Genomic DNA, 23,799 nt, shown 5'->3' on the forward strand with positions numbered 1-23,799 from the left:
GAATAATAATAATAATAATAATAATAATAATAATAATAATTTATTAAATGTACCCCACCCATCTGACTGGGTTGCCCTGGCCACTCGGGGCAGCATTTAACATACATTTATACATAATAAAACATTAAATATTAAAAAGCTTCCCTGTACAAGGCTGTTTTCAGATTTCTTCTAAAGGTCATATATTTGCTCATCTCCTTGACATCTCATTCCTTCTTTCCTATCATAAGATCAATGTGATCTTGATTTCTGCACCAAAAGCAAACAATGCTTGCAATCCGAAGATCCATTATTGCCATCAGCCTACAAGTCATGCCCATGTACAATGTGAGAAGGTTAGAAAGAATATAGTTAGAAGCAAGACGGAGAACCAACCTAATAGTAATCCAAGGTTCTGTAGCAGAAACATCAACCAGGGCCTCTGTGTCTGGATGTGAGTCATTTCAGGAAGCTAAAAAAAGAATGAGGCAGCAGTAAGAGAGCCAAATATATTAATATCTGGGACTGTGGGTGGGGCAGGCTGAGTCTTATGGGAAACATGACAAACTTCATTAGTAAAGACTTTTAAACCCAAGGTTTCTAAATATAAGATTCAAATCTGTAGTAAGCTTGGAACATATTTTCAACTTCATCAAATGAGAAATACAGTTCCGAGATTTCAGCTGTTACACCATCACTATAAAGAATTACTGGAAGTTTACATGCATAGAGTTTTGAAAGGAATCCTTCCAAGAAAAGAGTGTTTGATGAACGCTTTCCTAAAAGCAGAAAGTCCTATTTTGGTTGGAAGTGGGTTTGGTACACAAGAGCTGCAAATCAACTTTAATTGTGCAACCTACATTTGCTGTTACATAATTGAATCCTACCCGAAATTAGCAGTAGTCCAGAAGCATCCAGAGACTTGATCCAGTAGTACAGCGCCATATTTATGAGCTAAGCTATCCAACTGTTGGACACTGACAGAAAGTCAGTGTGGTGTAGTAATTAATGCAAGGATCTTTTGATATTGAAAGGCCAATGTAAAGTCTTATGAAAGCAGTTAGAGCACTTAAGAAGTTCATTAAAATGGCAATCTTTGAAGAAAGACCTGTACTTAACAGTACTGCAAAATCTCCTAAGGAGAGGAAGAGAGACATAAAACATTAATTAGCCCATAAAAGGCTGGTACTGTTTCACAGTAGTGGCTACAATTAAGATGGACCTTTCTGTGCAAAATGTTACAGCATTTCTATATATGACATTGAAATCACCTTTCCCTTACATTCTTTATGTGAATGCCTGAGAATTGGGGGGAAGCAAGGGTATGTTCTGGCCAAAGAAGGTTTTATATTTGCATAACAGCGCAAACCTAAATGCACTTACTAAGGAGTATGTCCTCTTGTTACTTCTGAGTAAACGTGCATGTAATGTACTGTAATTTGTTCTTAAAGGGTAAAGGTAAAGGGACCCTTGACCGTTAGGTCCAGTTGCGGATGACTCTGGGGTTGGGACGCTCATCTCACTTTCCTGGCCTAGGGAGCTGGCATTTGTCCACAGACAGCTTCTGGGTCATGTGGCTAGCATGACAAAGCCGCTTCTGGCAAACCAGAGCAGCGCATGGAAACACTGTTTACTTTCCCGCCGGAGCAGTACCTATTTATCTACTTGCACTTTGACGTGTTTTCAAACTGCTAGGTTGGCAGGAGCAGGGACTGAGCAACGGGAGCTCACCCCATTGCGAGGATTTGAACCGCCGACCTTCTGATCGGCAAGCCCTAGGCTCTGTGGTTTAGACCACAGCACCACCCACATCCCATTTTGTTTTTAAATAACTACATAGGGATCTCAGTTCCTAGCGTTCCAGCCTGGCTCGCTGACAAAAGTTAATGTGCGTGCTTTCCCTCTGAATTCCCAATCTTTCTCACTTGGAAATGTGATGCAGAATCATATTACTACATCCCACATGATCTACAGGTGCTTGGTAAGAAGTGATTCATGTTCGGAATTAGAAGCTTAGGACCCAGTTCTGATCTTGCACATTGGTTTTTAAAGGTCATCTGAAAGATCACCTATAGCAGGCATGGGGAACTGGATCTTGCCAGTGGGGCAAATCTTATCTCCCTCACTTTCTAGGGTTCAACATTGATTAGCTGGATCTATCAATCACACAAGTAACAGGTAACAAGTCTCTAACTCACCAGGGGTTTTAGACCCACCCATTGACTACCCTCACCTGGTTCAGAACCTACCCCCCCTAGCTTTCTGGTAGTTCTTCACGCTTGGTAATATTGGCAGGCTTCCTAGATTTCTTTGCCAACTTACAGACTAAACCTAGATGTCAACTTGTATATCCATTTAAAAATCATGAAAAGCACATTAGAGCATAGAACAATAGTACCACGAAAATAAAAGATTCTCTTTACCACTTTAAGTTTGAAAATGGCTATGCACATTAGCTAGGTTAAAATCTTAGCATGCCACATCTGAGACTGTTCTATTGAGATAGATTATGTATATGTATATGTAATGTATATGTATATGTATATGTATATGTATATGTATATGTATATGTATATGTAATGGCTGTAGTAAAAGACAGAACTAAATGGCCTTAACATTTTGTACTTTGGCATGCAGGGGTTATGGGGCTGCTGAGCACCATAATAAGCCCAGACTAGATGGAAAACAATTTGTTTTCCATGACTTTACTGTATTTGCTAACGATAGACCATGGAGAAACAGGCAGAAATCACTGTTACCATTGACCAGTACTGCAATATTAAGCAAAAGCCATTCAGCTGATGGTACTCTATTCCATATACAGTGGTACCTCTGGTTAAGTACTTAATTCATTCCGGAGGTCCGTTCTTAACCTGAAACTGTTCTTAACCTGAATCACCACTTTAGCTAATGGGGCCTCCTGCTGCCGCCGCGCCATCGGAGCACAATTTCTGTTCTCATCCTGAAGCAAAGTTCTTAACCTGAAGCACTATTTCTGGGTTAGCGGAGCCTGTAACCTGAAGTGTATGTAACCTGAAGCGTATGTAACCCGAGGTACCACTGTACATACTATGGGTAGTTGCTAATAATAGAAAATAGTAAAATAAGTGCTTATGGAAGTAACCTGTATATAGATGGCTACTGCTTGTAGTCAGTTTCTTAAGCTGGAAAAAGTGACAGTATGCTAAGTCTGCTTAATGCATGTCCCAAATTAAAATGGGGAATCAAGTGGTTGTTGCTTTACATGGAAACCAAATACAAAATAATAAGAACAAAATAAGGACATTGGAGAAGAAGAGGTAGCAAAGAGACCGAGAAGAAAAAGATATATAAGGATAGAAAACTGAGCTTTTTTAAAGCTGATTTATATGTATAGTTGCAAATTTAGATCCATTTCAGAAGAAATCCACACAATAAGTAATTTTTTTTAAGGAGGTGGAGGGTTAGGGCTTAGGTAAAATATTCAGTGCTTGGACCTGTAACAATCCATTGGGGGATTTATATCTCACTCCTGGCTGCCGGAAAGGAGGTTCTAGTGTAAAAATCCACATTTGAATAAGAAAAATGGTGTTACACAAGTCCTTAAAGGAACCAGTCGTTGCACAGTCTTGAGATGCGCCACTTGTGCAACCACTCTACTTCTAATGCAATAACTCTTGGGTCACTTCTAGATGACCTGTTTATTGAGCTTTTGTTTATGGAGAGATAAGATAATGTTGAATGTTTATTGAGCATTCATTCTGATTTGTTAGCAGGGAGCTTAGCTAATTCTTCAACGCAATCTCAAGCTTTCCAGTACATTTTCCTGTCACTTTCTTTTTTGCAAAACAGTCCTATTTGGGGGCTTGGGCAGGTTTGTTGAGGTTGACCTAATCAACTATAAATGTGCAGTCTAAATTTAAAACTTAAAAATAGCCATTGTTTGGAAGCACCCTTAGAAGTTGTAGCTATGTATGCTCTGTCAACCTTAAACTGGGCCATAGCATTGCTCTTCAGCTACTAGAAATGCAGAAGTTGGAAGCCTTTCCTGTCAAAACTGCAAAAAAGCAAAAAACTCACATATCTATTTCTTTGATGCAGAGAGAGATGATGAGATAAAGGAGGACACTTTCTTAGAATTATCCCCAATGCAGGCACAATTAGATTGAAGCAAATTACTGTTCTGTTACCTAATATATGTTTTATGTTATTAGAGTATGATGATTGAACAGCACAGAAACAGCCAAAGATGGATTAAGATAATAGCATGGAAACTAGCCCTGAAGAAAAGACAGCATTATGCCATCCCTGAAATGGATAGCAAGTCCTATATGCCAGGAGACTGCTAAGGATCATACCAGAGCATTTAGGGGTCATGTTTTGAAATTTCCTAGATTAAAGGAAACTGAAACGTATCATTACGAGATGCAGTTATATACCTATTTGTTTCCAGCTGGGCTAAATGAAGTTAGACATAGGGATGGGTGAATCTGTCAATTTCAGTTTCTTATTTTTCCAGTCTTAATTTCACCAAATTTCCACATCAGTTTATGATTTTTAAAAATATATCCTTTTGAAAATTCATCAGGTTCTTTGTGTAAATTTCTCCTAATGTACACGTTTTTACAACATAGTTTTCCCTAATATAATTCATTTTTGTATATTATCTTCAATAATATGTGTATATTTTGGTACACATTACTTGGCTGAAGAACTGAATTGCAAAATTCAGAGAATTACTAAAGGATGGTTCTGTTTTGGTTCACATAGTGTTTTTGAAAGTATGAAAGTATGAATTAGATCCCTTTAAGTGGGAACTGAATCAAATTTCTCTTCCATCCCTAGTTATACATTAATTCATCCTGCTCCATTAGTTCAAAGACTTTCAGAGGAGCTCAGAGTTTTAAAATGACTCTAAGAACAAAACGTAAAGCACAATAAATAGGTAAAAGCAGTTGCAGTGGTACAATCAATAAAAATACATATACCTCTATGGATAAAAATACTGAAAAATATGACGTGTATCTGGCTCCTTCTGCAAGGTTCAAGGTATTACATGACAGAGATATGTTGTGTGTGTGGCGGGGGAGGTTCTCTTAACCCAAATTTTAAGCATCCTTCATTAAGATTGCAATCCAATCCATGCATACATTTGTGCTGTAAGATGGCAATCCTGAATCTCTAGGATTCATTTTTACCTCTGAATCAAAATATAGCTTTGATTCCTGGATCAAAATTTTGTAATGAGAATTGAGAGTTGTGAAATTAAATTATTTTTTCTTTTTAAATGGTCAAAATTTAAGTCCTTAAGGTTTCACAAAAAAGCTTATGGCATCAAGAAATCGCAGGGTGGGATGAAAAATGGCAGTTGGTTTTTTTAAGTGACAAAATATTGGTGGGCAGATATGCTCTATAAGCTGTGTTTAGCCACCCCTAATACCCATAATTTAAGGGAAAATGTCATTTTATAGCCATGATGGGTAGCATAGAATGTGATTATGTAGTATGGAAAGAGAACTGAACCCCTGGATTGTTAAGTCCAGTCAAAGGCTACTATGGGGTTGCGGTGCTCATGTCGCTTTCAGGCCAAGGGAGCTGACGTTTGTCCACAGACAAACATGCTGGTCATGTGGCCAGCATGACTAAACTGCTTCTAGCACAGCAGAACACCGTGATAGAAACCAGAGCAAACGGAAACGCTGTTTACCTTCCCACCACATTGGTACCTGTTCATCTGCTTGAACTGGCGTGCTTTCAAACTGCTAACCCCAGAACCCCAAACCACATAAATCACTGGCCCCCTCTCCTGAATCAGCCTCCAGTTCCCCTGCCTTCGTCACACGCTCGTCAGAGCCCTGCCAGTCCCTGACAGCAATAGTTTGGTTGATCATGGGCCCTGTCCACATGGTTACATGTGTATTTGAAACTGCTTGTGTCTCCATCTAATTAGCAGCATTCATATCAGGCTGGTGGGTGGGCAGGTGGGTATCCAAGGCTTGCGAAGGAACAGCAGCCCAGGCCAGTCAGTGAGCAGCCAGGCAGTTGGGTAGCCCAGGCTACGAAGTGGAGGTTTTAATAGAACTAAGGGGAGGGGAGAGGTGGTAGTTTTGGCAAGGTTTAAAGGAAGGAAGGTAGCTTTGAAGAAGGAGTACAGTGATGGGGGTGTCTTTGTCAAGGAGTAAGGAGATTGGGGGTGCCTGTGGCAAGGTATGAAGGAAGGAGTGGGTGGCTTTGGTGAGAAGGTTAAGTGGATTTGGCAAATAAAGCAAGCAGGGATGCAGCCCCCAGTTCTTGATAAAGTTTTACACATATTAATATATTAATGGTAGTTTATTTTACTAAATTTGTTTGAAATCATTAGGGTTGCAATCGTGTACACAAAAGCTTGGGATTAAGCCTCACTGAAGTCAGAAGGACTTACTTCCATGTAGACCAGGCTTCCTCAACCTCAGCCCTCCAGATGTTTTGAGACTACAGTTCCCATCATCTCTGACCACTGGTCCTGCTAGGTAGGGATCATGGGAGTTGTAGGCCAAAAACATCTGGAGGGTCGAGGTTGAGGAAGCCTGATGTAGATATACATATACTAATTGCACTGTAGGCCAGTTTAGTTTGTGATCATTGTCCTCATGGTGTGCTTTAGAAGATTTGGCAGAGAGAAATCATTTTTCTTTGCACATTTTCCTTTTGGTGTGTTTCCAATTGTTGAAGATAAAACTATGTCCTAGTTCATCATCAACAATCCATTTAATACATGGGGCAGGTTTTATCTCTTGGTCCTCCTTGCCTGTAAGGAATATACTTGCATTGTTACATTGCAGAATTCTTGGAGGCACTCGCTAATTACAGGAAATGTTTTAATGTCAACATATTCTGATTCTATATTTAAAAAATTAAGGGCAATGTTTAAAAATAACTTAAGGGAATTGCAATCCTTAAACATCCTGGTTGAGTTAATAAATATTAAGTATGGGTTGTAGTTACTGATGTACCTACACTTTGTCTTAACTTGTGGTGATGTTACCATCAATACATAGAGGTAGAATTGCCATTTCAAGTGCTTAATGACAAGTTATACTCTTATAATCCAGAGAACCAGGAGTGAATTTGTATCAGTGTGGTTCAATGAACTCTTGTGGAACTAGTAGTGGAAGATGTGTCCTACAATGCAGCAGCATGATAAACTGAAGATTGCATTATTGTGTAAGAAAAATGATAAATATAGGTAGTGTGATATAAACAAGTGAGGTATAACAAGTGGGAAGCTCACATGTACCCCTCACATGTTTTGAAACAATGGGATAGCCTCACGCACCATGTCTACACTTCCTGCCACCTATAGCAGCAATGCTTCCCTGTCATTCAACTATTTGGATGGCATAGAGAAAGGCTTTCAACCCATGCTGATTTATGTGGAGATTTCCTCCACATGGGGAGGGACTCTGGATCAATTAATGGTGGAGGTAGGACAATTCCACATTTCTGTATAGTTCTTTTCACATCCATTTATTTCATATATTTGTATACTGCTTAATACTTAAAATCATCTCTAAATAGTTTTAGAAAACAAAAAAATACAACATAACAATGAAACTGAGAAATAAAAATACAATATTAAACAAAAGTGTGATACAATGTAATAAAGCAATAACATCCCAAAAACAAAAACCTACCAGTCAGGGGCCCCCTCTCTCTTGAGTCTCCCTCTTACCTGACTTACAAAATACTCAAATTCTGCCTTGCATCTAGGCAAATCATAAAATACTGAAGTTTAGTGCATGTGTAGAATGTGTTCATTTGGGGAAGGAATCAGCAGTTTTAATGTGCAAGAACTGAACCTTAAGGAAATACAAATATTACCTGTGGAATAAGATGTAGTAGGACATCTCCAGAAAGAGTTCCTACAGCTAACCCCACAAATAGCTGTAAAATGAAGGTATAACATTCTTGACAGGAGTTAAATAGAATGAGAGTTGTGCCAAACATAGATCCAATTGTCATAAGTAAAACTGCAAGAGTGCTATAGCCATATTCTATAGAAGAAAAGATGAAAGCAATGCTAAAAATAATTCTTGCATTTCTGTTGTTAAATTAACTTGAAAGCTCAGATTTTAAAATCCAATTGTCAAATAAAGAAAAGGGCAAAGAAGCACTTCATAAGGTGAAAGTAAGTTCCATGAATTTCAACAGCATTTCCATTAAATAGGATTTTTGCCTGACCCAGGGTACAAACCATAGGTCAGAGCTCATATATACTGGGAGGATTAGGCAAGACTGTGATGTAAGGCAGATGAAACAAAGCACAGCACAACACAACACAACACAACACAACACAGCACAGCACAGCACAGCACAGCACAGCACAGCACAGCACAGCACAACACAGCACAACACAACACAACAAGTAGAGAGAAGGTGATAGAACCAGTACTTTTGTTATCCTGATGCTCATTCAAAACATTAAAAAATAGTATATGCAATCATTGTGCTGTTAAATAGTGAGAAATGAGACAAGGTGGAGAATGGATTAAAAGTCATACCACTTTTTTATTCCTGAAAAATAACATATTGTATCAAAATAAATAAATAAAAAATTAAAAATTGTCCAGTAGCACCTTAGAGACCAACTAAGTTTGTTCTGGGTATAAGTTTTCATGTGCATGCACACTTCTTCTGACTTTTCATGCAAACTTAGTTGGTCTCTAATGGCTTTTATTTTATCAACTATTTTCTTGAAAATTGATGGCCTAATTGTATGGCATTTTATCTGAAGGAAGAAAATTTTGTTTCTTAAATTAATTAGCAGTAGCAAAAACTGCTACCATCTGTTACTAGTGACAAATAATGTTTTTTATGTAAGTGTGAAAAACAGAAGATAAAATTTAGTAACAGCATGAAATATATCACTCTTAGCAATTACTTTCTCAAAGGAAGATGCTCATGTCATTAATGAGGCAATTAAGAGAAACAAGAATAAAGTGTGTTTAGAAAAAATGGCTCTCTCTAAAGATGCTTTCAGAATTACTAGTCAAGCTAGAAACCATGTAAATCTTGTTTTTTGTCTTATTCCTGCCAATTTAATCCCGTAGATAAGCCAGTTTGATTTCACCCTGACTACAGTTTACCTGGTTTGAGGGTATGATTCTATGAGGGTTAAACTATAGTACAGAGAGGAGGCTCTCCAGATAATAGACTCCAGTTCTCATCAGCCCCAGCCAAAGATATGAAAGCAAAGATATATTTGGAAATCTACCTGTTATATGGAGTTCATTAATACTGTTTGAAGAATGGAAAATACATTGCATAAAGAATTATGGTGAAGGTAAACATGTTTTAGTCAGGCAGATTCCATGCAGGGCCAACCTGAGAATGGCAGCACCCTGCTGGGGAATGGTACTTTTATCAGCACCACTAATGTTCAGAAAAGCAGCTTTCCTTTCCAGAACACTTATGTGTACACACTGTGGATGAATATTTTTAATGTATTATTTATCAAGAGATTCCTTTACCACCATTCACCAAAATGGTCATAGGATGTTAAAAAGAAGAAGTAAATATACAAACATACGGTAACATTTAATTAACTTAATCACACTGTAGTACAAATAATGATATTCAAAAGACACATGAGAGCATTTTCATAGATGGGGCTTAAAGTTGTCTCCTGACTGAGTGTATTTTGCAAGAAGCATTCAAGTTGAACAATTAAAATGGATTAAAGTGCTGTGCTGCCCTAGCACAACAAATCCAGTTGTGCTTTTAAAAACAAAAACAAAAACAAACCAGACTTATTGCTGTTAGCAAAATGACAAGGAAATGCACTTAGAAGTGTGGGGTGAATGAATGATTAGTGGAAAGGTATATAAACACCATTCAAGGAAATCAGGATGAATGCTTAATAAAGACCAGATAGTCTAATTTCTACGTAAGCTTTGTGCAAGAAAACCAAAATGAATGCGCAATAAATGGGTCATCTGTAGGAGTGTCAGTCTACAATGCAAAAGTACAAACTATGTGTGTTAGAAGTAGTGATGAACACAGAGTTTAGAATTCAGAAGTACAGGAGTACAAATTCTTGCAGGTACAAATGAGTGTGGCCTCTCTACTGTTGAAACTATCTGTTACCATTTCAGGATGGCTACAATGAGAATGCTTGCTAGCTGCTGCAACATCTATTAAATACAGTAGTATCATTGTGGGCACCCAGACTTTGGGGAAACTACATTTTTCTGGTGTTGGGGGGAGAATGAGGCTTGTGGCTGTTGTTCAACAGCAACATATATTAATTCTAACAGCCAGTTTAATAATCCTGCTTCTTGTTTTGTGATGATCACATGCAGTCTAAAGGAACCTGCAAATTGGCCTTTAAATTGAATGTTTAATCAAGGAGAATTTTCTTATATAAAAGAAAGCTATTTTACTCACTTTAGATACTGAGCAATTCACAAACCTTTTAGCAGCCAGATATAAAACAGATTAACTGGCAGAGAGTTGATCCATAGAACTCCAGCCTCAGGAAAAGATATTTTGAATACATTTCCAACTACAGTATTGCTGTGGCGATTTTGCCCCATACTGACAGACATAAAATGGATGAGGTTCTTCTGGAAAATAATGCAAGGTTTGGCCAGCATTCTAAATTTCCAGTTCATGCCCACTTTTGCCACTGCTTTTCATCTACAGTACATACAGTTGAAAAGCTCATTGATAAAGCTGATAAGCAAATTTCATTTTCTATGAACTTCATTGGTTTGTGTTGATTTCATGTTTCACCATATCCTTGAAGTTTGGGCAGCACTGCCCATCAAATGTGTTTAGTGATTTTAATTAATAAAAAGTGATGGTGTAAAAAAAAAAAAAAAGGTAATACCCTTTTGTCAGGGAACTGCCATCGGAAGGAAGGGAAGTGAAAGGGCTCACACAGGTTGGGAGAGACTCAGCAGCTGAAGAGGGAACCAGTAGGGGGAGAGGAGCTGAGCTGAGGGAAAGGGAGCTGGAGGGATGGCTCAGAGACACTTCCAGCGAAAACAGTGGGGAGGTTTCAGGACCTCCTGTAGGGACACCCACTCCTCGCCGGAAACTGTCACGCAGAGAGTCCAGAAGACGTGTTTCCGTTAAGGAGCTTTTATGTTGGAAGCGATTCCGAAAGCAACCACTGTCGGAATCTGCCAGCGACTGACGGAGCCATGTTTAAGGGGCTCCGTTACAGACAGAGGTTTGCAAACTTGACCAAACTCTGAGGGACTAGGATTTTACACACAAGCAGCTCATCGTCCCATCACAGCATTCCGACAGTCTCCGTGAGCAGCTTGTGCAGGAGAAGGCATCATGAGCAACCCAGCCGGAACCGGAGAAGCAGGAGCTGGAGCGGGTCCAAGCCTGGAAGAAAGGTACCGGGTGTTGGAGGTCCAGCTAGCGCTGCAGACGGCGAGGCTTGAGGAGAGGAGGGCTCAGGATGCAGACAAAAAGGGGAAAGACACCCAGCTCGTCAGAAAGGTACCAGGATTGGTGCAGAAGTTTGGGGGGGAGCCCAAAGACTATCATGGCTTTCGGACAGAGATGCAATATGCCCTCAATCTGCAGTTTGATGAATTCCCTGACGAGGAATCACGAGTGGCTTTCGTGATTGGGCATCTTGAAAAGGGGGCGAGAGACTGGGTTAGACCCCTGATGGCAGCGAATAGTGACGTCCTAAAGGACACGATGAAGTTCTTTCGCGCCATGGATCTGATGTTTTCCAGCGATATTGAACAGGGAGTGGTCCGCAGACAGTTAATGGCTTGCAAACAGGGGAGCCGATCTGTCCGTGAGTACTGGACTGAGTTCACCATGTTGATCCATAAATTGGGGTGGGATCTATCGGCGGAACCCATTCAAATGCTCTTTGAAGAAGGGCTTTCTTCGGCTGTGAAAGACGAACTTTCCCGGGCGCCCAGGGCGGAGTCTATGGACCAGCTGACCAAATCAGCGCTGACCATAGGAGCGCGCCAGGAGGCGAGAGCATTGGAGAGGCGGGAAGGGAAGGGGGAACGTTGGAAGGAGTTCCGCATTCCAGACATTCCAGAGCCAACTTTCCCGCCGGCAGAGCCGATGGAAATCGGAACAGCGCGCGCGCGCGCGCGCAGTTTCAAAGCCCAGTGAGGGGGGAAAGAAGGAGGGAAAAGGCGCCCGGAAATGCTATCTCTGCCAACAGCCAGGTCACTTTGCCAGAGTCTGCCCCCAGAGGAAGGAATGGCAAGGGATGGTAGGAGCTGTGGAGGGAAGAGAGGAAGAAATACCGGAGCAAGTAAAAGCCAACGCCTGGCTGCCACCGTCGGGGCACAGCAGCCAGGCCAAAGAGCAGTGAAAGTGCCCACGCCAGAACCTCCTAAACCCGCCCTAGTGATAGAAGTGGCGCTAGAGCTGCCAAACGGACACCCTCTAAAGATAAAGGCGCTGTTGGACTCAGGCAGCTCCTGCAATTTCATGAGCAAAGAGTTTGCAGCTGAACACCAGATACAGACGATCCCTTTAAGCAACCCCCTGCAGGTGACCACGATCGATGGCAGGGAGCTGTTGGGAGGAGAAGTCAGCTTGCAGACCGTCCCAATGATAATGAAGGTGGCAAGGCACACCGAACTGATAGCGTTTAATGTGGCCACCTTGGGAGGAGCTCCCATTATATTGGGGATGAGCTGGCTAGCGTTACATGATCCGCTGGTGGGCTGGCATCAGAGAGTGGTTTCTTTTGGTTCAGCACATTGCTTAGAACACTGCAAAGAGGGAAAGGGTTTGGCAGGGGCCCAAGCCACCCTAGCAGGGACTGAAGTAACGGAGAACGTGAAGGTACCACGACAATACGCAGATCTCCGCGACGTCTTCAGCGAAAGGGAAGCTGACCAACTACCCCCGCATAGACCCTTTGACTGTCAAATCAATTTACTCCCTGGGGCACAGCTCCCTGTAGGCAAGCTGTACGCCATGTCAGACAGAGAGATGCAGGAGCTAAGAGAGTTCATTGACAAGAACCTGAAGAGAGGGTTCATCAGAGAGTCCAGGGCGGTGGGGGGCAGCCCAGTGTTTTTTGTGGATAAAAAAAACACGAACAAGCCGAGGCTTGTGTGTGACTTCAGGGCCTTAAATGCAGTGTCAGAACCAGTGGCTTTCCCTATGCCCAGGATTGACGACATTTTGACAAGGGTCAGGAAGGGAAAGATTTTTACTAAACTGGACCTAAGGGGGGCGTACAACCTGATACGAATAAGGAAGGGGGATGAATGGAAAACCACCATGTTCACCCCTTTGGGGGCATTTGAATATTTAGTTATGCCCTTCGGCCTACAAGGAGGCTCCGCGTGCTTTCAATCGTTTATGAACCACGTCCTGGGGCCTTTGCTTTACAAGAATTGTGTGGCCTTCTTAGACGACGTGTTGGTGTATTCTGAGAATGAGGAGCAGCATGTGAGAGACGTCAGAGAAGTGTTGAGCAGGCTGCAAGCCAACCAGCTGTGGGTGAAACTGGAGAAGTGTCAGTTTCATACCAAGGAGGTGGAATTCCTGGGGTATCGCCTGTCAGACAAGGGATTGGCCATGGATCCCGGCAAGGTCCAGGCGGTGCTGGAATGGAAAACACCCAAAACAAGGAAGGATGTGCAGAGGTTCCTAGGATTTGGGAACTTCTATCGTAAGTTCATCCGAAACTTTGCCCACCTGACGGCGCCCATTACGGACTGTCTCAGCAGTAAGAAGAAGTTCGTTTGGACTGAGGAGGCGGAGCGAGCATTTGAGGAACTAAAAAGGGCCTTCGCCTCGGAACAACAACTCCTGCATGTGGATTTACAAAAACCGATGAGAGTGGAAACTGACGCATCAGACAGAGCGATTGGGGCGGTGCTTCTGCAGCCAGGGAAGGAGGAGTCAGAGTGGAGACCGTGTGCCTTTTTTTCGCGAAAGCTGAACAAATCCGAGAGGAACTACACGGTGTATGACCGAGAACTACTAGCCATTCATGAGGCGTTCCGGAGATGGAGGCACCTGCTAATTGGCGCACAACATAAGGTGCAAGTGTGCACTGACCACAAGAACCTAGAGTATTGGAGGACGGCACGAGTGCTCAACCAACGGCAAGTGAGATGGGCCCAGGAGTTCTCCAAATTTAACTTTGAGATTTGTTACGTGCCAGGCCCAGAGAACATTAGGGCGGACGCTCTCTCACGCAAACCTGAATATTTGGAGGGGGAGGGAGCACCCGAAGAGAGACATGTCATTCCAGAGGACCGCTGGGTGTGTGGGGCGGCATTGGTGGGACAAAGAGAACTGGTAGAGGAAACAGAGAATGATGAATACGCCCAGAATAAGCTCAGAGGTCTTAGGGGTGAGGGAGAGGAACCAGGGGGTTTCGAGGAAAGAAATGGAGCTTTGTATTACAAAGGGGCACTGTATATCCCTGAAGGAGACTTAAGGGGGAGGGTACTCAAGCAGTTGCACGACAGCCCCACGGCGGGGCATTTTGGACAACACAAAACCATGTGGTTGGTCACCAGGGAATTTTGGTGGCCTAAGGTGAGGGAAGATGTACGGGAGTATGTAAGAGGGTGTGAGCAATGCCAGCGAGCCAAAGGGGAGAGGCGGGCACCGGCGGGGCTATTAGAACCCTTACCAACCCCAGAAAGACCTTGGGAGGCAGTGTCGATAGATTTTATGACTGATCTGCCGAAGTCCAAGGGGAAAACAGCCATCATGGTGGTGGTAGACCTACTAACAAAGATGTGCCACTTTGTAGCCTGCTCGCATGCAGTCACGGCGGAAGAGACAGCGAAGTTATTTGTAGAACACATTTTTAGGTTGCACGGGGTGCCATTGAGGGTGGTCTCAGACCGAGGAAAACAATTTACTTCCAGGTTCTGGAGGAAGCTCATGAGCTTACTGCAGGTGGAGGTCAACTTTTCGACTGCCCGGCACCCTGAAACCAACGGGCAGGCGGAAAGAGCAAACGGGGTCCTCCAGCAATACCTGAGGTGTTATGTCAATGACAGAGAGAATGACTGGGTAGAAAAGTTGGCGCTGGCGGAATTTGCCTACAACAATGCCGAGAATGTGTCCACAGGGATGAGCCCCTTCTTGGCTAATTATGGGTGTCATCCCAGGGCTTTCCCAGGGGGAGAAGGGGAGAGATGGGGTGTCCCGGCAGCCGAGCATTTTGTAGAAGAAATGGAAGCAATCCATCGTCAGCTCCAACTCAACTTAGAAAGGGCGAAGGAAGAATACAAGAGGCAGGCAGACAAGAACCGAAGGGAAGGTGAAACCATAAGGGTGGGAGATAGGGTGTGGCTGTCAACCCAAGGGTTGCCGTTCAAAGGAGGTTGTAAGAAATTAAGACCCAGGAGATTGGGTCCCTTTGAGGTCATTCAACAGGTCAACCCAGTGGCTTTCAGGCTCCGGTTACCCAACCACATGAAACTGCACCCAGTATTTCACAGGTCGTTACTGTCACCGTATGAGGGGGGACGAGAAGGGATGGCCACTCGGGGACCGGTCATAGAAGAAAGGGAATGCAGCAGCCATGTGGCAGAAATCCTCGACGCCAGGTGGAAGGGGGATCAGGTGGAGTATTTGGTAGCGTGGGAAGGAGAACCGGAGTCAGAAAACACTTGGGTAATGGCAGAAGATATCAATGACGAGGTATTGATAGAAACGTTCCATCAAAGGTTCCCAAGGAAACCTCAGCCTGTGGAGAGGTTCCGGAGGGAATACTTTGGGACCACCGATGAGGAGGAGGAGTTGGAAGGATTCTCGGAATCGGAAGGGGAAGGGGAGATGGACTCTGAGGAGGAGGAGTACTTCGAGACCAGGAACCGCAACAGGTGGAGAGAAGTGTTCGGGACATCGGAAGATGAAGGAAGTTCATTCCGGGGTTTTGCCTCCTCACCGCCCGTAGAGGAGGGGGCGAGAGGGGATGAAGGGGGTCCTGGAGGGGAGGTGGATGTCAGGGAACTGCCATCGGAAGGAAGGGAAGTGAAAGGGCTCACACAGGTTGGGAGAGACTCAGCAGCTGAAGAGGGAACCAGTAGGGGGAGAGGAGCTGAGCCGAGGGAAAGGGAGCTGGAGGGATGGCTCAGAGACACTTCCAGCGAAAACAGTGGGGAGGTTTCAGGACCTCCTGTAGGGACACCCACTCCTCGCCGGAAACTGTCACGCAGAGAGTCCAGAAGACGTGTTTCCGTTAAGGAGCTTTTATGTTGGAAGCGATTCCGAAAGCAACCACTGTCGGAATCTGCCAGCGACTGACGGAGCCATGTTTAAGGGGCTCCGTTACAGACAGAGGTTTGCAAACTTGACCAAACTCTGAGGGACTAGGATTTTACACACAAGCAGCTCATCGTCCCATCACACCTTTGTAGCTGCCATTGTATTTTAGGCATGAGTGCGTACCAGCTAGCTACAGTACAATAATCTGCTCATCATTTTACCTGTGCATTCCTTCAATTTACTTTTACCTGGTATTCAGATATTTTTAAATGTTTCCTTATTGATTCCACTACATCTTCAGTTTCATTCCAAGAGAAAAGTCTCTATTGCTTCTTCAATTAACCATACTAGTTAGGTAAAATTTATAATCCTGGTTCCTCTGACTAAACATTGATGGACAGATATCTCTTTGATGAGTAATATAATAAAGAAGAAATTTTCTGGAAGACTTCTTCACTAAAATAGACTTCTAAATCTCCTCCTGCAACTAATATCAAAGTGTCTGGTTCAAGGCACTATGAATAAGAAAAAAAACCACATAAAATTTAAAACACGGCTCAGCAGCAAATCTCAATTAATATTAGAAAGGGTACACATTACTGCCTCAGGTCTTGAATGTTACCCGCAAGTTTGGCTGCAAAACAAGCAGGCGAGTCTGGATGAGCCAACAGAGATATACTCCAAAAGAAAGACTCCAAGTTTTCTAATTTGTTAGCACACTCTTCATCAGTGGTTGGTGTCCATTGGGACTTATAAGAGCTGAGGGCAAGGAGACCAACAGTAGGTGGAGCCAAAGTCAATGACTAATTCTAGTTTTGTCACCATCATGCTCCCTGCTGAGTTCTACAGGGACAAAGCTGAGGCTGAGGAAGATGGCAGCAACTAATCATAAATAAGAAGGCAGGTTGGCTGAAGGCAGAACTACGTTGCTGGAGCAGGTTGTAGGGCTGCAATATATCCAGATTTTTCCAGACATTATGGGGATTTCAAAGGTGAAATTAATTTCTGGGGAGGAATTTCTTAGACAAGTCAACATCTTTTTAGGTGTCCTGGTTTTTACTTTTTGAAATATGGCAATCCTATCCATTTGCCCTTATGGATCAGCCTCCACTGCTCCTCGTCAGAACCCTTTGCTGTGCCTAAAAAGAAAAACTCTTTAAAAGAAGTTGCCTTTTATCAAGTCCTTCTAAACTCAGTATTGCCCACTCTGGCTTAAAGTAGCTCTTCACGGACTCAGGCACCATTTTCTCATACCGCCTGCTCCTTGATCTTTAAATGAAAAACAAACACATAAAATTGGAACCAGGGACTTACCACATGCAAAGTATGTGCAAATGCAATTATGATTCATCGCTTCTTCATTTTCTCCCTTCCCAGAAGGGAACAATTGGTTATTACCTCTGATGAAGAATATACCACACTCAAAATGCATTAGCAGTTTGGAGAGGTTCTGTAAACAGAAGCAATTTGTTCAAGCACCTTTAAGTTTATCTCTGTTTGTTGGGCTGAAAATTGGTGCTGACCTCCTTCCTTTCCTCTCCTTAGACTTCACCCCAATTACTCTTGTACCTGCTTTTTTCACCACAGCTACCACTTCCTGGCTACTACCGTTTTAGGAGCCATGGTGTTAGGTTATGATGCAGAGTTCTGGAAGTGGCATCAGTAGTGAGGTAGAAAAACTGTGTGATGAGGTCTTTCTTTATTGTTTCATTTTGGGAGTTAATATCTAATGCTTAAGCAGCAGAAGAAGAATTTGCTGAAAGCTATCTGGTAAACTTCATAGCTGTGTTGGAATTTGAACCTGTGTTTCCCACCTGCTCCTCAGCCACACCCAATGGTGCCCCCTTGAATAAAATAGGAGGGGTAAGCCCCACCCTGCATAATCAATCACATGATGCGGCACATGCACACTATTTGAATGGCAATACCCATCAACTTTGGGGGGGACCCAGGCCCCTCAAATATTTTATTGGGGGAGCGAAGACCCCTTGGCCCCTAGGAGTTAGCTTCTATGGCCACACCCCTTACCATGTCTAAATGCTCTATACCAGCAGTGGGGAACCTTAGTTCTGGGGACCAAATGCAGCCCTTCAGAACTCTGGCCCTTGGGGCTCTCCTTAGATCATGCCCCTTCTCAGCCACATATTTAATGCCCCCTTGCTCTAAACACTGTCTTACATTGGTTTTTAAAAAGTCTAAGAACAGGTGTTATACCCTCCAAAATCTGACAGACAGAAAGGACATGCTTGTAATAGGCAGTATACTCTAAGGGCCCAACTAGATGAGATCCTATTCATCCAAATACCATTTATTTGAATGACATTCTAAAAGACTGTTAATCTGAATCACTGGCACATTACCAACATTTTGAACTTGAGGCTTGCAGGAAATGGCAAATGGATCTAAGATAATTTTGGTTATATATTTAGCTCTGCAAAATAAATAGCTTAGGAAGTTCCAGAGAACCATTTTAGTGTTTGTGAATCCCTTTCTAGTGTATATGTAAGTGTTACAGTTGAAGCAGAAAAAAACTAAATGGTAACAAATAAATGTACACATGTACCTGAAGAATATAGTACATCTGTTGAAAACAACATATAAAATGAATAAATATATAAATAGCAACACAATCCTTCTTTGCTGAGATGAGAAGTGAATCACATGAAAATGCTGTGCTTACTAAGTTATCCATACAATTTTCCATTTACCACTTGACTCACTGACCAGATTACAGTCCTCTTGCACCCCCCCAATCCTTTGGGGACATAAAGTTCTCTCCAGTATTTTCTTGATAATTTCTCCTCTTTGGTTCTGGTGGTGTTCACTATAGTTGTTAACTGACATGATACCTAAATCAACTTTCAGATACCTGTGGTGAGAGGCAGAGCTGTTGTCTTCCTTCAGTTCTTTATCAGGATGCATTCCTTCAGTATTTGGTCCAAATATAAAAGTCAAAGATGCTATCCAAAGAATGAGACAGGTAGTCAGGAAACATATTTCCTCCCGTAGTCTGTGTTTGCGTTGGTGGTGTTGAATTCTGGTTTGCAGTTCACAGCTTTAAACTTGAAACCTGAAGAATTTATACAATAAAGGGGGGAACCCTCAATTAGAGTGGCTGCAATATGTTTGGAAGGATTTATATGGTTGGCTAAGCTGATTTGCAGCAACAAGCTGTTTCTGAACAATGTGGGGGTCTGCAGGGAAACAGCAGGAAGCTAAGTCGACTGTGGGTAGAATGGTTCAGTAGCATTACAAAGTAAAAGGGTGACTCAAATGGATCATTCCTCTCCCCCATCCCCAACAACAATAATAAAATCCTTGTAGTAAATTGCTCCATTCTTCATTAACCAATTTGATAATGGTAGGCTTCTGTGATAAGTTTATGAAAAGGTTTTATGTTTCCCTTTCACTGCATAATGTCAGGAGGACTAGGAAAATTCAATGAAGATTGCATACTAGTATAAGAGCTCTGCAAGTGTACATACGTACCAGTTTCCAGTTACTTCCAGTCACAACAAAGAGCTTGAACCTATGAGCCTCTGAACTAATAGAAAACAGCAGGTTCTATTTTACCTGTGTTGAAGCATCTCTGCTTTGGTCTACATTTATGGAAGAATGAGGTTGTATTCTGCACTACACAGCTTCAAACTGTAGGTGTGTATTCTGGATTTGAATGTTTCTAAATGAGAGAAGGTGAAGAACACTATTCCAGCACTTTGTTGTGCTGGTTTTCTATTCGCAAAGGCATAGGACTGTATTAAAAATGTGATCACCCACCCACAGACTGAGTGGTACAGTCCAGAACACCACCTCATCATAACTTCTCAGTCACTGCAGTTCTAGTGCTCTGCCCTTCCCACAAACACACATAATACTGCAACATCCAGTTTCTTTATGTATTACATTTATGTCTCACCTTTCCTTCAAGGAGCTCAAGGCAGCATACATGAAATTGCATCCCAGTTTATCTTCACAACTATCCTTAGCTTAGGCTGTGAGAAAGTTATATGCCCTAGATCATCCAATGAGCTTCATGACTGAGTGGGGATTTGAATTTGATTCTCCTTGTCATACACACTGTCAGGGGCTGGACTGAGGTGGAATGGTGGGAACCGTGCCCCCCATTCCAGCACCTTCCCAAGAAGAGGAGGATAGTATTGATTTAGAACAGTGGTTTGCAGAAGGTTCAGAGGCTACAGAGGGGAGAAGCTGGGAAATATTGGGGAATAGCAGGAAGAAGAAGCACCAGGGGAGAGACAGCTAACAGACTCAGTGTCTCTTGAAAGCATTCCTGACCCCTACTCTCCCAGAACAAGGTGTGCCTTTAGGGTGGTAGAACAGAAAACTCAAAGGCAGAAAGCACAGGTCAGTCAGCGCAGGGGTGACGTAGAATAGGGGAAACTGATGTGGTGGAACTTTACTTGGAGCAATGCCATTTACTAAGAGAGACCGCATTCCTTAGTCTCTCTCTTTGAATATTGAATAAACTACCTGGTAAGAACTCTTTTTGTTTTTCCACTTCTTGGCATCCCACCGTAAAAGGGATAGGATTCCCTGAAGCCTTGACACTAACCACTACAATACACACTGGATTCACATTGGACTTAAGATTATCTTTATTGGCCTCAGAACCAAAGACAAAGTGAAGACAGTTGTCATGTTGTTTTCATCAAAATAGAACCTGTACAAACACTTGTACAACACTTATTTAAGATAGTATGTCATTGCACGTTTGTAGAATGTCATTGCCTCCTCATTTTTTTTAAAAAAACAGGTAGTCTCTACACATCTATAGACAGAAGATGAGTTTCCATGTAAGAGGACCAACAAGTATGATTTTCAGACGAGGTTGACTCCACACTTCTTGTTTAGCAGTTAAGCCATAGAGCATGACATCATTTTTAAAATTCATTTATTGTTTGTACCTACACACCCACTGCCAAAAACAGACACAAATACTTTTAAAATGTGAGGAAACACCTGCTTCTAGTTGCATGCAGTTTTCCTCCCTGCAGAAAAAAAATCACACCAGTGAACTTTTCATTATCCAAAACCATTCTTTCTCTAAATTTAAAGAACAAAGAATTCTGTGGCACGTAACAGACTAACAAATTTATTAAGACGTAAGCTTTTAAGGGCCACAATCCATTTCATCAGATGCCTGAAGTGTAATCCTGAATTAGCAAGCTTGCATACACACGGTGGTGGTAGTGAAGAATGTAAAACAGTGAGATTAGAGGGAAATGAAATGTTAAAAAAAAAAAAAAGCAGACTAACATCACATTTTGCTTAAAGTTATTAATGTTCTCATCATGCTGAAAAGAACCTTGCAAATATGTAATTTTATCAAAACATGATTAGAAATGTATGAAGATTCGCTTGTGCCCATGCCAGGAAACTCCTATAGACATACAATTTATTCTATATCTAATTCCAGATACCGCAAAGGACATCGCTTTTTTCTGGGAGGACGCAGGGGGAAGCATACCCCTAAGTTTGGCCTCATTGGGGGGCAGTATTTAAATATGAGTAGGAAAATGACAGTACCCCTAAACATTTTTTTAGAAAAAAAAGCACTGGCAAAGGACATCGCTCATAAAATGTCCTTCATCCCAATACAATATACCTTCTGTATCAAAAGACAAACTTTTGCTTTGAAATAGGAAGTTTGGCCTACTGTAGCCAATAATAATAATAATAATAATAATTTATTATTTATACCCTGCCCATCTGGCTGGGTTTCCCCAGCCACTCTAGGTGGCTTCCAGCAAAAAATTAAATATTAAAAGCTTCCCTAAACAAACACATCAATGTATGCATGCATCCCTTTACTGGAAGCATCATCCATACAGCATTCATGCCTATTATACACAACATCAGACCTGATTTACTGTAAAAGAATGTAGGTTTCATTGCGAAATAAAGCAGTGCTAAGAAGCTATAAAAGTAGAAGCAGCTAATAATGCCTGCCAAAACAGTGCCTGGCGTACAGTCAGATGGCAAATTAACAACTGTGTGGATGTTGAAAAAGGGCTTTTGATGATTAAAAATAGTTTTAGTTTTAGGGTGGCACCAGGAAAGGATTTAAAACTGAAAAAATGTTAGAAGGAAACCCCCATCTTGAATTCTCTCCTCTTACCTTTGCTCTGGGGGATAAAAGGGAGGACTGTGTATCTTTAGCTTTGTGGCCTTTTGAATCCCTCAAAGTATTAAGCTGCTGGGAAGCCCAGTGTTTTTTAAATTCCTTGGCTCTGCTCTGCAAGCCAGAGAGGATTAGTTTATTCCTGCTTTGAAAAGTTTCTGGTTGCTATGGAGAGAGTTGTACTTAAGGTAACAAGGGAGGTGGATAGACATTTTGTACAAGTTCTTCCTGGCAGGTTTCAGAAAGTACATTGTAAAATATAGCTAACTATTTTAAGTGTATATCTTATGCAACTATATCCTAGTTAGATACATATCTGCAGAGCAATTTATCCATTAAAAATTATAAAGTAATCAAGAAGCACTTCTATCTTTTAAATGATATTTTCCTGCAGAAGAAAAAAAAGTATTGAAAATGTAAATGCTTTCTATTTCATTCACAGAATATCTAGATTCCAGGCCCTCCTCCACTCCTTAAAGTAAGAATAACTTAAGAAAGAAACCTCTATATCCATTTTTATTATTTGGGCTCCTTCCAGGCAACCCATTTACCGGTAGCAAACATTCATCCTGATTTGTTTGCAGGGAGAGTAGATGACATTGGCTATTTAACAAACATTCGTTCTGATTTGCTTGCAGGGAGGTTAGATGATGTTGGGTTAATGCCAATGTTATCCCACTCTTCCCAGTACATTTCCCCCCCAAAAAATTCTTTCTTGCAAAAAGTCTCCCATCTTTTTGGGGAAGTGGGTTGTTCTGCAATACGTTCAAATCAATATCTCCTGCCTGAGTGGTTCTACTTTCTGTTATCCTGTGTGTTTTGCTTCTGTAACTGGATACAGTCTTATGAACTGAAGTTTTTGAACCTTACTGGGGATCCAGAAAGATCCTGTGCACTTTTGAACCTCAGTAAACTATTACTGAAGAATTCTACTGCCTGAGTGTATATATTTTATTTTGAACTTTGCACGGGAGTTGAATCCGACACATCTGCTACTCTGCTACCTTCTGCCCACGTTCTGGAGTTGCTGTATTTAGGCATGGAGACGGGGGGGGGGGGTGCTGGATTCTAAATGGAAGCATTGCAGACAAGGGCATGCTCTGTGGCCCACTTGGATTCTTATTCTCTGCTCACCGCTGGAGATAGAGCCAAATAATGGCTAACTTGTATATTTTTTTTAAAAAGGGGGTAACAACCATTCATGTTTCTATGTCCCAGCAGCCCTTGATGCAGTCTGAAATCTATTTTGCACCCTACCACAATATACTGTAATTTAATTCAGTCTACATAAAACTTCCCATGTTCCACCTCAAGATAGTTAGATTATGTGGAATTCCAGGCATTTCCATAATCTCCCTTCTCCCCTCCATTAATGGTATGGTTTTGCTTTACATGTAACATGACTTTGTGACATATTAGTCAGCCCTAATAAAGGCTGCTGGATTCCCCCCCCCCCCCCCATTGGACCAATC

At 42.0% G+C, this 23,799-nt stretch overlaps 1 protein-coding gene and 1 long non-coding RNA gene across 2 annotated transcripts in view; one reads left to right on the forward strand and one right to left on the reverse strand.

Moving 5' to 3' along the window:
* The window catches only part of LOC308459309, a 48,366-nt gene that overhangs the window by 16,687 nt on the left and 7,880 nt on the right, over positions 1–23,799 (forward strand). The gene's annotated exons all lie outside the window — the stretch shown is intronic.
* On the reverse strand, positions 61–22,703 carry SLC39A12 (solute carrier family 39 member 12). The gene is made up of 7 exons (XM_080976097.1): positions 22,325–22,703; positions 18,910–19,255; positions 16,572–16,700; positions 9,322–9,419; positions 7,810–8,038; positions 948–1,124; positions 61–451 (listed from the first exon to the last, which is right to left on the reverse strand). Exons 2-7 carry the CDS (start codon positions 19,105–19,107, stop codon positions 311–313), a joined length of 972 nt encoding a protein of 323 aa, XP_080832223.1. The 5' UTR covers positions 19,108–19,255; positions 22,325–22,703; the 3' UTR covers positions 61–310.

Source organism: Podarcis pityusensis (assembly GCF_964106645.2).
Source record: "Podarcis pityusensis genome assembly, chromosome: 12".
NCBI lineage: Eukaryota > Metazoa > Chordata > Lepidosauria > Squamata > Lacertidae > Podarcis > Podarcis pityusensis.